Here is an 18,270-nt window from a genome sequence, read left to right as displayed (position 1 = left end):
GAAACATGCAAGCACAGATATCAACACTAAGGGCCAGATCTATTAACAGCTTGCTCCGGCGCAAACCCTCTTTTGGCGTTAAAAAACTACTGTCAGGATTTACTAAAGACACATAGTGAAAAGATCACACGCCTCGGCACTTTTCTGGAACTGCGCTGTAATGCTGATTTTCCCTGTTTTAGTAAATCTGGCCCTTAGTAGTTTTTTTTTTTTTTTTTTTAAGTAAATAAAAGTGACGACTGTCACGCTTGGTTGCTTTTAGTAATCGCACAATGAAAATGAACTCAAAGAAAACAAAGTTTTTATTCAGAATATCCACAAGAAAATACACAGGAATGATGATAGGGAGCAAACACAACCAACTAAAGAAGACACGGAAAACTGATCAAACAGAACTGAGGATAAAAATACAGAACAGGTGTAGAGCTAATTAATAAATGAGGAAACTAACTAGGAATTCAGGTAATCAGGAACACATCAAACAGAGTGAAAATTAAACCAGAACTGAACATAATCATTACAACGACAACAACATCAGCGAAATAAACTAGCAAACAGGGCAAAAATGCAGCCAATGCACAAATGTAAATTCTGTCATTAATTACTCAACCTCATGTTGTTCCAAACCCGTAAGACTTTCGTTCATCTTCGGAACACAAATGAAGATGTTTTTCTGGAAAGAGGAAATCGGAGAGCTTTTTATCCCTCCATTGACAGCTACGCAACTACCATTTTGACGTTTCAAAAGGTTCATAAAGAGATTGTAAAACCAATCCATATGAATTGAGTGGTTTAGTAAAAAATTTCGCTTTATACGATGAACAGATTGAATTTAGGCTTTTATTTACATAAACATTCATCAACTCACACATCAGTTGTGGTAAACGGAAACTCAAGCGTGTTCACTTGATGTGCGAGAACCAATGAGGTTCATTCTCGTGTTATGCAGTGTGTTTCAGCTTCTGCAAAAACCAATGAGGTTCAATCAAATAAATGCCTAAATTCAATCTGTTCATCATATATAGTAATCGTGTCTCTTCAGAAAATTTGGACTAAACCGCTCAATTCCTATGGAGTAGTTTTACGATCTCTCTATGATCTGTTAAAAGCGTTAAAGTGGTAGTTTTCTTATAATCATCAATGTTGAAAACAGTTGTGCTGCTTCATATTTTTGACAAAGCTAATACATTTTTTAGGATTCAAAAGAACTGCATTTGTTTGAAGTAGAAATCTTTTGTAATTTTATAAACATCTTTACTGTCGCTTGTAATAAATTTCAAGACATCGTTGCTGAATACATCTATTAGTTTCTTAATCTTACTTGTAATAAAATAATAACCAGAGCTAGTAGCTAGAAATATACTGTAAGCATTTTGAACAATCTGTGTTTATTTCATAGTAAAAGAAAAAATCTCATTAGAAGTTGTTTGGGATATCAGGACCGCATTTACCTAGGAAAGGCATCATGGGAATGCTGGGATCCTGCTTATAGTAAGAATGGAGGATAAGCTTCATCCAACATTTCTGATTGATAACAGGATAAAAAAAGAGATGGGAACATAATGTATTGATTCACTTTGGCAAGATCCCTTGGGAACAGTTTATCTGACTGGAACAGGACATTCTCTCTTGTTCTTACTAATGTACTCTTCAATGGACCAGCTCTATAACACTGACGTCTTACTTATTACCATCTCAGCACAGAGTGTTGGATCATTGGACGTTGAACATATGGTCAAATCCAGGTCTAAGTCTGATATCATGTTATTCTGACCACGTATGTCGTTACATTACGACATACTATGAGGTGACGTTGTAACCTCTTATCTATATTTGATGCAAGTAGTTGCTCAGCTGATAACCAAGGGAAGATTCAGTCATAATTACGTGCAGATTGTGAGACATCACTCACGTTTATCTTTGTCTCTTACAGAGAAGAAGAAGGAGAAGGCTGCAGCCAGCCCAGGTGAGTTGTATTATGACCACTGGCTAAGAGCCAAACCAGAGCTTTCTGATGACTCTACTTATCTGTCGGCTGCTCAGATTACCATTAATTACCAGCATTTTATGAGCTCAGAGATACTGAGAGCAGACATAACCTCTCTGACATGGCGACAGTGGAATTACTTGCGCTCAAAATAACTCTTTAGATGTAGAGAATGCATTTAATCTCTTGGGACTAAGTCTTTGCCATTTTGTTTATGGCTTTAAAGTATTTGGACCATGAGTTTATTGTTTGTGCTCTATAGAGGACATCAGTTATTAAGAAAATAAAGATGCTGTTGGCAAGAGTGATGGTTTTTCAATCACCAACCAATTTTAGCTCATTTCCTTTAAAAACATGCTTTTGTAACATTGATGCATAAAATAATGATATCATTGGTTATAAAAGAACTTTATCTTTGTATGAAAACTTGTATACATATGAAGTGGCAGTGCCTACATTTCATAGGCTTTTAAAATAAATCAAGGTCCACTTGAGTGGACAGTATGCATTTTTGGTTTTAACCAAATAAGATACTGTATTAAACATAATACGCTGATAACACAGCAATACTGTGCGTAAAACCAAGGCATGATGATATAAAATCATGTGAAACTATAAAATATATTAGGGCTGTCAAACGATTAATCGCGATTAATCGCATCCAGAATAAAAATTTGTTTTTACATAATACATGTGTGTGTACGGTGTATAATTATTTTCTATATATAAATACACACACATGCATGTATATATTTAAGAAATATTTGCATGTATATACTGTGTATATATATTTATATTATATATAATTTATATTATATATAAATATTTTATATATAAATAACACATTTTCTTAAATATATATATATGCATGTGTGTGTATTTATATATAGAAAATAATTATACTCCGTACACAGACATAAATTATGTAAACACAAACTTTTATTTTGGATGCGATTAATCGCGATTAATCGTTTGACAGCCCTAAAATATATACAAAAAATCAAATACAACTTCACTTATTGCAAACGCAATTGAGTTTGCTTCCGTTCGACCAGCAGACAGAGAAGACCTTCATAGATGTTGAACTTTGCGTGTCTTTGAAATCAGAACATGAGGACGTGATTCCATCAAAGATCTGGTGGAGGTACAACTCTGAAAACCTGACTCGGACTATGTAGAAAATGCTCACGCTCCCTCCAGTCTACCAGAGTATTTTGATTAGCTTATAAATCTAATTATGTTTAAAAAAAGACACATTTCTACTATAGCTCTCCTTTCTGAGAAAACCTCAGACTGAAATCTACATTGATCTATTGATGTTTTCAGACTAGTGATCAGGTGTTTCCAATCTCATCTGAAATCTGCAGTGTTGGGAGTAACACATAACATGTAACATGCATACAAAAATCAGATTACTTTTTGATGTAACGAGGAAAGCATTACAAGTAACGTGCATTACATAATCAGATAACTTTTTTGATGTAACTAATAAAGCATTATAAGTAACATGCATTACATAATCAGATTACTTTTTTGATGTAACGAGTAAAGTGATACAATAAAAGTAACATGCGTCACGTAATCAGATTACTTTTGATGTAACGAGTAAAGCATTACAAGTAACATTTATTACGTAATCCGATTACTTTTCTGATGTAACGAGTAAAGTAATGCATTACAAGTAACGTACATTACGTAATCACATTACTTTTTTGATGTAACTGCAAATTGATGTGGCAAACTGCAAAGCAGCAAAAAGATCCCCGTTCACACGGATCTGTGAAAACAATGCCATGCCACTTTGTAAAGAAACACTACATGCCTATAGACTGAACACGTAACACGTATCCACATGACATCACCGTTTTTATAATGTTGTTCTTTCTTTTCTTTTACTATGTTCATGTTTTTGTAGTTTACATAGAGTCGGTAATGAAGAGACGTTCAAAAACTTGCACTTTCTATCCCATTTTCAATAGTTTGGTCCTCAGACCCCCAAAATGCTGTTGTCGTGTAAATGAATGTCCAGAACGTATTAAAAGTTTTACGTTTTTAGTTGAAAACGGTGTCATGTAAACGGCCCTTTAGTGTCCGTAAACTTAGCAGATAATATTCTTGCAGAAAATTACTAGTACTTTTTCTGTTTTTTTTTTATACAGATTTCTTTCTTACAGAATACTGTTTCTCATTCCTTAAAATTGGTTTCAAATATGACATTTATCAAATGGACATGATAATCACAAATTTCTAAAAACTCCCAAGAGAACTCCCAAACATTTCTAAGAAGCCCAGGATGTCCTCTTTATGATGCACCAGTGGATCTCATCAGTAAAATGTTCTCTATCAAGAACAAAACTGACTTGCTGGATCCCAGGAGGATAAAGCTGAATTCATTCAACCTGAAACACCAGTTAGCATATGATATATGTGTTACATCATTTCTCTGTGCTTCTGTCTAACTTTTTGTCTGTCTGCCTGTGTCTGTGATCTCTGAAGTTGTGTGTTACGTTGCGGATCGTAACGAGCTGCGTAGACGTGTGATCGACTGGCTGCAGACAGAGGTTGTTCCAGACGGCTGGTTCACTAAGGGCTCCAACTTCACTGATATCCTCCTCAAGTACTTCAAGGTGTGTGCAGTCTCTTAAAATATTAAACCTGCAATAATTTCGTATGATTTCGTACTTTATGACAAAACACTACCGGCAAAAAGTTTTTCGATTTTGGGCTACGTTTCAAAAACATCCAAAATACACTTTTAAGTGTTTATTTTATTGCACTTTATGTATTTCCATCTGTAGATTTAAATTCTAATGCATATCTTTGAAGGTTGTTTTCTCAAACTGAGTCAGAAAACTCTGTCAGAAATCTCCACTTCAGTAGCACTTACATCAAACTTTACAGTTTTAATCCATCTATATTCTGAAGGTTTTTACAGTAAGGTTTGTTCATTTATTATCTACCTGATTTTATAAAACATTTTAATCCCAAAAAAAACATGGTGAAAATGTTTTTTTCTGGATGTTGAAAATAGTTTCTGATTTATGCAGTGGAAGAAAAGAGATAAAAAAAATTGCTTCTGTAAATCTGTAAATTAAAATTTTAATATGTCAACAAATTGAAACAAGAATTTTAAACCTGGCTTCATCCAATGTTCAGATTTATGTTCTTAAAATGTATGCAAATTAGTGTATATGTGGCTAAAGTGTAAAGTGGCTTCAATTAAGCGCACGATGAAGAAGTGAACAACAAAAACGGTCTTTAATAATAATCCAACAAGAATACGCAGGAGAGTTCAGGAGTAATAGTATAACAACCACATAAATACATAAATGAGACCGAACCAAAAACTGTATGAACTGATTCATCATAACAGAATGTTGTTTATACGTCAATGTGTTGTTTTTAATACGCTTTATGGCAAACCATGTGCAAATTCATAAGTCAACACCATTTCTGAGTATTTTCTCTTTAAAACTGCAGTGAACCAAAGACAGTTTCGAAAACGCGGTTTGAAATCGCTGGTGTTTCTGACGTCACAAACTACCCTGTAAACAATCAGGCCAAGGTGTGATCATCAACGAGTGGATCTCTGACCTGGTGTGAGTGGAGTGGAGGCGGGGATAATTTCCATATTCATAGAACCACGTATACTAAATGAGGCAAGGGTGTAGTGTTACATTCAAACTATTTTAAGGCATGACAAAAAGATTTCAAGGAAAAAACGTTTTAATATGTAATTTTGGTGATCAAATACGAGTTTAAAGGGATACATTTATTGACTACAGGGCTTTAAATACTGAGTAATCAACAGAAAACAGAACAGGTGTGTAAATTAGGAACTAATGAAACTAATGAGCACAGGGAAACTCAGGCAAACCAGGGGTGCATTTCCCGTACAACTATATAGCTCGCTGCTTAACTACCATAGTACGATGCATCGTTGGAGAAATCAACTAGCTAGTCACGACTGTTTCCCGAAACCGTATGTCGCAAAGTATCGTTCAACCACGTTGGTTTATGACGTCTCGCATGTGGTGGACTAATCACTCATTTTAATTAATCTGTTTGAGATCGAATTAACGCTAGATTTTGTCATATAAGTTACAGACATGGCATCTGAAGACCATTTCTAATTTTTCTCAGTTATTTTGCTTTATTACCAGACTCAATATTTGGCTCGTTCTTACATAGTAGAGCACGTTCGCACATGCGCAGTCTTCAAAAACGGTGCTTTAAATCTCTTGACAAACTAAAAGACGTAAATTACATTTGTATGTATTCTAAATAAATAACACGGGTTGTACTGAATGTCAGCTTGCTTATTTTGCTAAAGATAAGGATTTATTCAGTCTACATCTCATGTAAACTAGAAACTATGCTTCTAACCACAGCTCGAGAGCTGTCGTTCCAACCACACAAGTTTGCGATGCTGTTTGCGAACGTTCGTTGGAACGATGGTTTCGGGAAACACCAAATCGTTGAACTATGCTGATAACAACGGAGCTTGCTACCATAGTTGGTTAACGATGCTTTCGGGAAACGCACCCCATACCAGGTTAGGGAGAACAGAACCTAAACACAATGAAACAAAACAGACATAGAACTACATGTTACACTTGCTTATTTAAACATAATATTTCAGAAAACCTGTAATACCAAAAACAAATGCTTGAAATTCTTCTTTTTTTACCCTATTTTTTGTACCCTTTATTCACATGGGGTGTCTTGTCTTACCATTTCAAAATTGTCCTTAAATTGCATAGGCCCAACAGTTAGTGACGGGGCCAGAGGGGTGTCCAGGGTGGCACTGAACACCCCATATATCTGATTATCTGATATCTGCCGTGTCACTGTGCGACACTCACATAGTTCTAATTAAATTACTTAATTTTGTCTTAAATCGTTGTTTATGTATCTGCATAATGACTTCACCATTTAATGGAAGAGTGTGTATTTCTGTGTATTTAAATAAAGTTTTTGCTTATGGACATTACAGGTTTTCCTTTCTGTTACCGTTTTACAGCAAAACACATCCACGGCACTTTTGGGAACTTGAACTTGAGAGCGCGATGTGTCTGGTGTGAAGCAAATGCCGCTTCAGGCATATGGCTCCGCCACTGCCAACAATATGCAGAATTATTAACATCATAACATAAGCAGAATAGGTTAAGTGACAGTTTTGGTTTCCAAATGTCTGCAAATTTACAAACACAAATGTTTGACATCTCTTTTGCATTGATATCAGTTTGAAGTGTAGTCATGAAAGGAAAGAGATTTATTCTGGTCTAGTTCCTTCAGCATTAGGGCTTTTTGTATATTAGCCTCCACCAGGGAATGTCTGCGCCCTCCTGCCGCTCTTCAAATTGCCTTCAGGACACGCCACATCATTTTTCTGGCAACCTCCTAAGGCGTGTAAAATACACCTAAAATGACTTCTGTTTGCATAGCAGCAGTTTGTTGGATCTTTTTATGGATCAGTCTGTTTCAGTATTAGTTCACCTTTGCACTGGCAGAGATGTGACGCACAGATGGCTGATGAACAAGGCAGTCATGAACAGCCGTCAGCACAATCCATAAATCTGACTGACTGCTATCACCTGACTAAACATCCTTCTCTAAAGTATTTAAAGGGATAGTCCACCCAAAAATGAATTCCTGTGATTATTTGCTCACTCATTCCAATTCTGTATGAATTTTCTTCTTCCGTGGAATTCAAAAGAAAATAGATTTTTCTCCAAACAATGGAAGTTGATGGGGTCAAATGTTGATTTGAATCCTATTGACTTTCACTGAAACATTCTAGAAAATATATTGTGTTGTGTTCCACAGAAGAAACAGTGTCATTTTCACGACAGGGGAATAAATGATGGAATAATTTCAATTTTCAAGTCAATTTTCCCTTCAAATGTTGGGAGAACAAAGCCTGGAAGTTTGACTCAATCATGAACATGTCCTTTTACTCTTGTTTATTGGTCAACATGACAAAATCACTTGTACCAGGCAGAGTACAGTCTTCTGACAAACTGCTGTGATAAGATTAAACCAAGAGCATGATGTGTAAAAGTTTCAAAGTATGCATGTGTGTGTATAAACTGAAGAATTTGAACCTATGACTTTTTTTTTTACTGACTGCGATGATGTGTTTCCACAGTTATTAACATCGCAAATCTAGCAAAGCATTTTGTATTTTCATTTTTACAAAGTTTAATGTACATTTATAACAATATACTTTGTGTAAGTGTAACATTAACTTGGCATTCAATTTCAGATACCTAGAGAGTTTCTAATACAACAGCTGAGGGAGTGACACCAAATACACTACATCTTTCTCTCCTCTCTTTTTTACTTCTTTTGTGAAGTTATAGAAACGCCATTGTGGATTTTTTCTGTTGCTACTGGAGCAAAATATGAAAACACAAAAATTATATTATATATAATTTCCGTTCACTACTATAGATGTTTACCCAAACTACGATGACTTCCGCTTCGGAGAAGCCCAGAAATGTGAAAAGGGTTCATATATTGTAGCGCACAGTCTCCTCTACCCATTGTCCTACACACAGTTGCAGACGACCGAGTAGATATCAGACATATCAGTCATCAGACTATCTGCTCAGAGCAAACTTCACTGCAGAACCTGCGCAGAGATCAGATAACCTCAGCGGTCAGAGTCTGGCCTGCGGCGTCTCACAATCCCATTGCAGGAAGAAATTCTTTAGATTCTAGGGAGCATTTGATTGGACAGAATATCTGATGAGAAGCTGAAGTGTATGTAGATTGATGCCATCAAAACCATTGATCCATATTGACAGAAGTGAGAGACTGTAAATTTGAATGCTTATATCTTCTTAATGCAAATTTTGGCATTGTTTTGGAATACACTAGCTTACAGATAACAGTAAGGCTAACATATTCATACAACAAGACGAAAAACTTGTCAATTTTGATTTCATGGGAACTTTAAGGATATTAGATAACTAACTTAGCATGAAAGGTAGCAAGATGTAAACACATAAAATGTCTGTTTCCTTGACTTAAATGGCCTGTCTAATTCTAGTGGTCATGACCTTCTCGACTGTATCCAACAATAAAAACAGTGTCAAGCAGATTAATAATTTTAACAAAACTCATTCAATTAACATTCAATTAATTGTAGTAAAAAAAATATTGTAATTATTTGTTTAATTGTTAATCAAAATGCAAAAGTTAATTAAATTAAGCATACTTTTTTGTCTGATCTCAACACTTGGCCTTTTCAAGTTTTAACCCCGGGTAAAGGAATTTTTCACACTTGTAATTTAGAAGCAGAGGTTATGAAACATTGCTCCGAAAGAGGTTTAGCTGGTTTTACAACCAAACCAAACCGCATTGTGGTGCAAAACGTGTGCAGTGTGAAACGATGTGGTGTTAGAATGTTAAGACTTCACCAATCGTGCGTTATATTATTGTGCTTTGGACAGTAACAGAAACACTGTCTTATAAACTGTTGTTTCAGCGTTTGAGACAACAAATGTCAAACTATGACTGCAAATGTGACAATTGGAGTGAAGAGATCTCTTCATTCTTACCTTTATAGTCCAAAAAGTCCATTCAGTGAAAAACCTGATAGTTCAGTCGGCAATACGAGAATGCGCAACGCTAGAGCCTTTAAATGACACTGATACAGCAAATAAGATTGTTAACCCAGGGTTTAGGGATGTAGTGTGAAACCATGTGATAGTTTATGAAAACCAGGATTAATTGTTAACCACGGGTAAATTATGAGCAGTGTGAAACTTGAAGCAGGATAACCCAGGATTCCTTTTACTTGAGGTTTTATAATGACATAGGGTTAACTATTTCAAGTGTGAAAATACTGAGTTCATTACATTTATTTTCAGTATGCTCTTATGTTTCTTGGTAGAATTATGATAACGGAGACACTCAGCTGGATTCTTCAGAGCTGCTCAAGTTCATTCAGCACAATGAGACCGCCGTTCAGATGAACTCTTACGTTGAAGAGGAGAACAACCGTCTACTCAGGTGAAAACACACACAGTCACACTCACTCACAAAACCACACTATCGGTCAAAAGTTTGGTGGTTTGGTGGTTTGATGTTTTTTATTTCTTGAAAGAAATGAATACTTTTATTCAGCAAGGATGGGTTAAATTGTTCAAAAGACAGTAGGCATCTCTATTTCAAATAAATGCTTTTCTTTTTAACTTCTATTCAATCTGATAATAACAAATGTTTATTGAGCCCAAATCAGAATAATAGAATGATTTCTGAAGGATCACGTGACACTGAATGGTAGTGTACAAACGGTCTAGTGTTACATATGTTGGTATTCAAGGATATAACCAAATTTGCAAGATTGGGGGCACAAAATAGTTTAAAAGTCTGGCATTGACAATTAGTAATCAACATTAATCTAATAATGTAGGCAGGGGAAAGTGTGAATTACACCTTTAATTTCCATTCATTTCAATGATCAGCTGAAAATATATGTCTATACGTAAAATATATGTTAAAAGGTCTCCTGATCTTTAACTTTCTTATGTGGAAGCTGGTCGAAAAACAAAATTTAGACAATTGTTCAGTGGAATGCAAAAGAGAAGTCAGGATATTGTATCCTTTTGTCTAAATGAGGACAGACTTTACGTTTTTGAGTGAACAACCCTTATCCACTAGCCACTAACAATTTCTATCCACTAGCCTACACTACAGTTATAATAATCATAATAATCTCTTTCACACAGGACGTCTTCCTGTTTCTCTGACAGTAAAGGTCATGGGAGTTTATTGTGTCCATCTGTCAGTCAGGATGACCTTGAGTGGAAAAACTCTACAAACACTGATAATAACGGACAAACATTTCACTGTCCTACTGGTTAGCTGGATAGTGCAATGGAAACACAAATAGGACTTGTATTTTTAACTCCAAAAATGTCCTCTTGATCACATCTGAAGAAAATGTTTTGTCCTAAAAGGAATTCACAAAATGATTCCACATGTATCTCGCAGGAGCCTTTGTGTGGACGCTCTTATTGAGCTCTCAGATGAGAATGCCGACTGGAAACTGAGCTTTGATGAGTTCCTCAACTGCCTGAAACCAGGCTTCAACCCTCCTGAGAAGAGTAAGTCTCTTTCTTCCTTGCTTCTTTCTGCACCAGCATGTGGATTATAAAGACTTTTTTCAACCAATATGCAAAAGTCAGAAATGAATACAAAAAATGCATCACTTGCATAATGACAATGGCAGTCAAGATTGTGTACAAAGCCGTGGTGCTTTTTTACTCTGAAGGTGAAGTTTTATTTCCTTCACAATAAAGGTTTTGCTTCTGTGTTAAATAACCTTCTTAAATACAAAGTTCAGTTCCACAGTTTTCCCACAATTGTAGTTGTGTGAGGCAGAAAGGGGTTTTCCGCTCTTCCACAGAATGTTCCTCAGGCTGATCGGCTCCGTATGCAGAACTAGGTGAAAGTTCGGTGGGAGGAACTGCCTTCTCTAGCATCATATGTAGCAGAGTTTACACATTCAAACTTATTGTTAACTAAAACTAAAGCTATGAAAAATGTTTTGTTAATTGAAATAAAGCTGAAAAAACTAAAAACTAAATGCTAGATGGAAAAATTTTATGAAAATAAGATATGTTGCCTTTGCAACTAACTGATAAGTAGTTGAAGTTGAAGTGGTACTAAAATTACTACAACTAAAACTTAAATAAAAATTAAAATATAAAATTAACAAAAACTAATAAAAATGACAAAAATGCATAACAAAATGACTAAAACTCAAACTAAAATGATTATATAAAAAATAAAAGTTTATTCAAAATATTATTAAAAACTACAATAGTATATAAATAATATTAAAATAACACTGCTCAGAACATGGACCTCAAAATATGAATAAAAACTTTAATAGTATATACATAATATTAAAATAACACTACTCAGAACATATACCTGTGGATCCGTCACAGGATATGAAAAATGACATACTATAGAACAATATAAATATCATGGAGAAGGGTATATCACATTTATAAATTATGTTGACATTGAACTTACAACATAACAGCATCAAAAGTAAATGTCCTGGCTTCAGTTTGCAATGACTGTTCAGAACTGCACACTTCAGTTATATTCATTTACCCTAGTTTCCCCTGAATGGTTGTAGCAACACAGTCATCCCACTGTAATTTCCTGTTTTGAATTCGGGAATCTGGGACAAAGGCATATTTGGTTGGAGGCACAGTCATGTAATTCATGCCTTTCACACAAAATGGCTATGTTCTGAGAGATGTCACTGATTTCAAGCTAGTAAATAAAGAATAAAGTGTTGGTAGTCAATGTCAAAGCCTTCTTTTGCTTTTGGAAAGCTTATTTTGAAATGTTTTGCATATTTTTGGAGCACATATTTTGTTTCTCCATGCATGTGGTAACATGGTGTATGTATTATTACAGAATGTGCTCTGGAAGATGAGACCTATGAGGACGGCGCCGAGACACAGGTGGAGTGCAACCGCTGCGTCTGCGCGTGTGGAAACTGGGTCTGCACCGCCATGACTTGTGATGGTGAGTTTAAATCATCAAATACATTTTATCATCATAGTTTGATAGATTAGCGGAGAGTTGGGTAAATTGTGCCACTTTACACTGCATAGTCTAGACAAAAGGACACTGAGGTAAAAAAAAAACAATACACCCAAATATATTTCAGGATGTCAAGATATGTATTTCAGATAGTATTGGCAATACAAGGCCATAGAAATATGACTTGACAAAAAAGTTGTAAATTGACGAGAAGTTCTGAAACATCTGACACATCTTACCCCACTTTTCTCCAAAGTACTGATTTTATAATAAATGTTCATTTTTATATTGAAATGATAATGAGACTGACTGGCTCCACAGAGAAAAGCCCAGTTATTGACACTAATGGGGATGAGGAGATGACTGAAGAGGAGTGGACCCGCCGTGTGGCTGAGCTCAACAAGCATCAGGTCAGCTGACTAACTTCATTCATAGCAAATTCATTTTAAACTGCTTCCTATATCCTTGACTGTCCCATCTAATAAAGAAAAGGCCATACATATATTTAGATTTCATTCAATACCAAAATATATTGATAAAAAAAAAACGTTCAAAAGTTTGGGGTCAGTAAGGTATTTTTTAAAAGAAATGAAAACTTTTATTCAGTTTAAAACTGACCACCAGGCATTTATAATGTTACAGAAGATGTCCATTTCAAATAGCTGTTTTTAGCGCAATTTTCCACCGGACAAAATTGCGATTGTTAACTCATGATTTCTGTTCTGTCTGTGCGCACCAATCTTGCACTTCTATCTACTCCTCAACCAGACCACCTAGAGACTTCGGGTTTCGGCATTATGTTAAGGAAGGTCTAATCTCGGGAACGCACAAAAAAAATCCAGGAAAAGATTTACTATCTCTTAGTGTTGTGATCCCATGACGTGAGAAAATTGCGCTAAAACACTCACTGAGTTTTTATTACTTGTTTTACTTTAAGAATCCTGGTTTCCTGGTATCTCGGTTTTCACAAAAATATTAAGCAGCACATCTGTTTTCAACATTGATAATAATCAGAAATGTTTCTTGAGCAGCAAATCAGCATACTGGAATGATTTCTGAAGGATCATGTGACACTAAAGACTGGACTAATGATGCTGAAAATTCAGCTTTGCCATCATAGGATTAAATTACATTTTAAATATATTCAAATAGAAAACAGTTGTTTTAAATTGTAATAATATTTCACAATTTTACTGTTTTTACTTTAATTTAAGCCAAATAAATGCAGCCTTGGTGAGCATAAGAGACATCTCAGGTTAATATAAAGAATTGTCTCAGGTTACGACTGTAATCATGGTTCCATGAGAAGAGGAATGAGACACAAAGATGACACTATGGGAAACGCCCTTGTGAGCCGGTGTCTGAAGCATGTGTGGTACACGCCAATCTTGATTGGCTTCTGCAGTCGGGTGATGTCACGGGTGCGCCGGCAGGAAGGCACGCAGAAAGGACGCCATCAACTTTAATTGTCTGAAGGAAGACATACAGGCATGCCCGGAAGAATGGCAAGGCGATGCAGTGTCTCGTTCCCTTTCTCAGGGAACCATGGTTACAGTCCTTACCTAACCAGTCCTTACCTAACCAAGCCCATCCTCCATACTTATCCCATGTTATAGAAGGAGCTTATTGCTACCAACTCTAACTTCCTAGCGCCGGGAATAATCTACAGAGAGAGGCGCGGGACGCAAAACAGCGCGAATGCCCATCTTTCCCTCTTTCTATAGAATACGAAGGATAATGAGAATGCCTCTAAACCTTGTTCACTAGAGAACACTAGAGGGCAGAGTGGGACGCTACAGCATGAATGCCCAGTCTCTCCGTTCAGGACTCTCCTCGTATGCTACCAGTGAGGCACATCAATATCTCCTTCATACTTCTGGTAATATCTGGGCAGCAGATGTTAAAGGAATAAGCAGCTTGCCATATTGTCTTTACAGTCGTATCACCGACCATACTAGGAAGAGCAGCAGGTAGAAGAATGGGACGGGGTTGCGTTAAGGCCCAGTTATACAACTAGAAAGCATTCTCATATCGTCTCCAATGCAAAAGCCTTTGGGGACAAATAAGGGAGCAATTATAGCAATCGCTCTACCTCCTTTACAGAAACGGCGCAGAGAAGACGAAATCTCGTGTTCAGAGGCACAACAGATAAAGGAGTGCCAACATCAGAAAAAACACGTTCCTAATCTGTGTTCCATCAGCCCCTTTAAATAACAGAGGGGACACACTCAGCAGTAACAAAGGTGGACCACGATAGTGAACAAACCAACCTTAATAACAAGTGTGATTACAAGGGAAGCACACTAATCTGCCAAAGCGATAATAGCAAGCACACCGCAAATGTGTTTTTCCTTAGGGTTTATCACATACTGCAGGCACACAGAAACTGAATCCCTCAGTAGGATTCAAGGAGTATTTTATAGTCTCACTCTACTTCATGTACTAACTCTTAAAACAAGTAAAGTGAAGCCAAATGTGACGTACAGTAGTAAGAGGTTTTGTTGTGTTGACATCATTGACATACTGTAAGAATCTAAGAAGTAGCTTCTTCAAGTCAAGGCAGGTTTAGCTAAGCTTGAGGGAGGAGTTAGTTTGTCATCTGACTAATATACTTCTTAAAGGGCTGTAAACTGCAGGAGGTGACCTTCCTCATAGGCTGTTACATGTCATTTTAGTTACTGCTTTTTGATTTTCGGAGTGAAATACAAGCCTTGTAACGTTTTCCCTCCATCAGGAGACTGTGGAGAAGATGAAGACCAGCACAAAGGAGGTCTAAAGCAGGACAGAGAGAGACAAGAGGAGGGAGAATATGTGGACAAATTCCTCTCCTACTGATCACAATCAGGATTCCTGAGATTACGTACTGTTATTGGAAGAATCACAGTATTTTCAATAAATAGGTTATTACTTTTATTGCTATATGTACAGCATCTACTCTCTGGTTAATGTGTTTTACATTACGTCTGTATTTTTCTACATATTTCATTAGCTTTTCATTATTTTGTATGGTCAAATGTCTTTGAGTGCTGTAAATTGTTTGATTGTGTCACTCCAAACGATGCCGAAGAGGCCCCAGCACTTTGTTATGGGGGCCCTTGTTTTATTCACTATTGTTTGATTTTATGTATTATCTTTATACCATTTATTTGTTTGTCTGTCTACAGTTATATGTGGAAATGTTTTTTTTTATTTTATTGAGACAATGGCAATTGAAGAAGAAAGAAGAATAAGAAAGGGTTCGAGAGTGATGCTGAGAGAGCAAAACAAACACGGGTTCATCCATCAAACTGTGACTTCAGAGCTTCAAAACTAGAGATATCCCTCGGTCCAATGGTAGATAGTCATGCTAACACAACTACAAACTAGTGAAAGCTCGCTTGACAGATACAAATGTGACTTGAAAGAAGCTCGCTCTCTCTTTCACTCTCATCACGAAGGCAGTCATAGTCTTGAGACCTTTCGTAAAGGTGCTAATGTTAGAATTCCTCTGTTTGCTGCTTTGCTCTTATGCTTTAGATGGTAGATACACGTTTAAAAAACACTAGAAGCAGAGTGTGGCTCAGTAAAGTAGAGAAGGCAATATCTTTGAATTTTAATATCATTATGGGACAACAAACCCACCATGTTATTACTGGACATACATGCCTTTTCTGCGATTGCAGCGAAAGTTCTTCGATTAGAGTATCAGCTTCATAGACAGCTCCAAGAATACTGCTGCACGAATGCATTGAGCTTGTATTTATGTTAGTTGCTAGAGGCAGTTCATGCTGAAACTCTCTCACTGTGTTCAGTCCCAGCTCTGATGCTCAGTTTGAATCGCTAAAAATGACCTAACAAGCCAGGTTTATAAGAAATAAAGGAGTTTAATTAAGCAGTTGAGGTGGGACTGAGTACAGGAGGAGTGATCTGAAACCAAAGCCTGATGTTTAGGATGTTTTAAATTGTTGTACGAAAACCTCCAGGTATACCACTACTCTGGACCCAGCAACTACTTTATACCTGTTACGTAAAATAACTGTCAGAATAAGGATTAGAGTCGCTATTGCCTCTGTAGTGTAGTTGCATTCCCACCGAATTGGGAGAATTTGTGTGTGCATGTGTGTGTGTGTGTGAGAGAGAGAGAGAGAGAGAGTGTAAGCTTGTTTAATTTCCACTAAATTCCACTAACAGTACGAATCCTTTGTGGTAATTAGTGCCTTATATACAAACAGTGCGCCATGGGTGAAGTGGCTTCTTCTGTAGGTTTAAACCACCTAATATAGGACACAGTGCACAAGAATTTTCCAGTATTATGGTAGACACCTAGCAATTGCCTTTTATATGTCTGTATGATTGTTTTATTCAATGGGGCAGAATTAAAACATTTTACTGTAAAAACCCTTGTTCTGTTTCATTCATATTTACTTCTCTGATTATTATTTGACATGTACTATGTGCTAATAATAATGTAATAATAAAAATAAAAAGTACAAACGTTTGATATCTTAAGTCTTTAAGACAAAAATTATTACGGTTTAGTGTGTGGATTTTTGATTTTATGGAACTTCAGGAGGTAATCAACTGGGAAAGAAATGCTATCCTGTAAAAACTATTTGATTTGAAAACTAACTATTTGAATGTGGCTTTTATTTTTTCTATATTCACAAGCGACTGTAAGAAATGATTACGTAAGAGACATATTTTTGCACAGAAGGGTTGTTTCAAATGTTTCCAGTATGTTTTTTAACATCTTTGTGTTCATCCATTTTTTCAGATTATTCATCATTATTCATTTATTCAAATTGGTAAAAAATGTAATGACTGCTGGCTATAACTTTGGCATCTCTTAAAAGTTTAAGGCATACAACATTCATTTTTAGTTGGTTGAATTTTTTAATGTGTAAACAAGCCTGAAACATGTATCCGACAATGTGTCAGAGCTAGAGACTGATATAAAGTAGTTTCAGTCATTTTGTTAATTTACTTTTGTCATTTTTATTGTTTACTTCATTTTTTTTATTTTTAGTCATTTTAGTAGGATCCTTAAACTTATTTTATTTCAATTATTTGCCAAGGCAACGTTTCTAACTTAAAGGATTAGTTCACTCAAAAAAGAAAAAATTGTCATCAATTACTCGCCCTCATGTCGTTCCAAACCGTAAGACTTTCATTCATCTTCGAAACACAAATTAAGATATATTAAATGAAATCTGAGAGACTGTTCCTCCATTGACAGCAACGCCACTACCACTTTGTCGCTTCAAAAAGTTCATAAAGTGATCATAAAACTAATCTATAGGAATCAAGTGGTTTTATCCAAATTTTCTGAAGAGATTTGATCGCTTTATATGATGAACAGATTTATTCACATATGAACATTAATCAGTGACCATAAACAGAAGCTTATCCGAACCTACTTGTGGAAGCTCAAACGTGCTGCGTAACACGAGAATGAACCTCATTGGTTCTTGCTGAAGCTCAAACGTGCTGCGTAACACGAGAATGAACCTCATTGGTTCTTGCTGAAGCTCAAACGTGCTGCGGAACACGAGAATGAACCTCATTGGTTCTTGCTGAAGCTCAAACGTGCTCCGGAACACGAGAATGAGCCTCATTGGTTCTTGCTGAAGCTCAAACGTGCTGCGTAACACGAGAATGAACCTCATTGGTTCTTGCTGAAGCTCAAACGTACTGCGTAACACGAGAATGAACCTCATTGGTTC

The 18,270-nt window shown here is 36.2% G+C and overlaps 1 protein-coding gene across 1 annotated transcript in view; it reads left to right on the top strand.

Moving 5' to 3' along the window:
* The window catches only part of fstl1b (follistatin-like 1b), a 48,490-nt gene extending 31,423 nt beyond the window's left edge, over positions 1-17,067 (top strand). Inside the window, exons 5-11 of the mRNA XM_081368832.1 lie at positions 1,934-1,966; positions 4,484-4,614; positions 9,891-10,009; positions 10,994-11,106; positions 12,440-12,550; positions 12,890-12,978; positions 15,303-17,067. Coding sequence (XP_081224958.1) covers positions 1,934-1,966; positions 4,484-4,614; positions 9,891-10,009; positions 10,994-11,106; positions 12,440-12,550; positions 12,890-12,978; positions 15,303-15,344 — 638 coding nt within the window. The 3' untranslated portion in view covers positions 15,345-17,067. The remainder of the gene's footprint in view (positions 1-1,933; positions 1,967-4,483; positions 4,615-9,890; positions 10,010-10,993; positions 11,107-12,439; positions 12,551-12,889; positions 12,979-15,302) is intronic.
* Positions 17,068-18,270: the final 1,203 nt, after the last annotated feature.

This window comes from Scardinius erythrophthalmus (genome assembly GCF_964197995.2).
Source record: "Scardinius erythrophthalmus genome assembly, chromosome: 6".
NCBI classification, from domain to species: Eukaryota; Metazoa; Chordata; class Actinopteri; order Cypriniformes; family Leuciscidae; genus Scardinius; species Scardinius erythrophthalmus.
The sequence above is the reverse complement of the archived record's forward strand: the minus strand, read 5'-3'. Positions and strand labels throughout refer to the sequence as shown.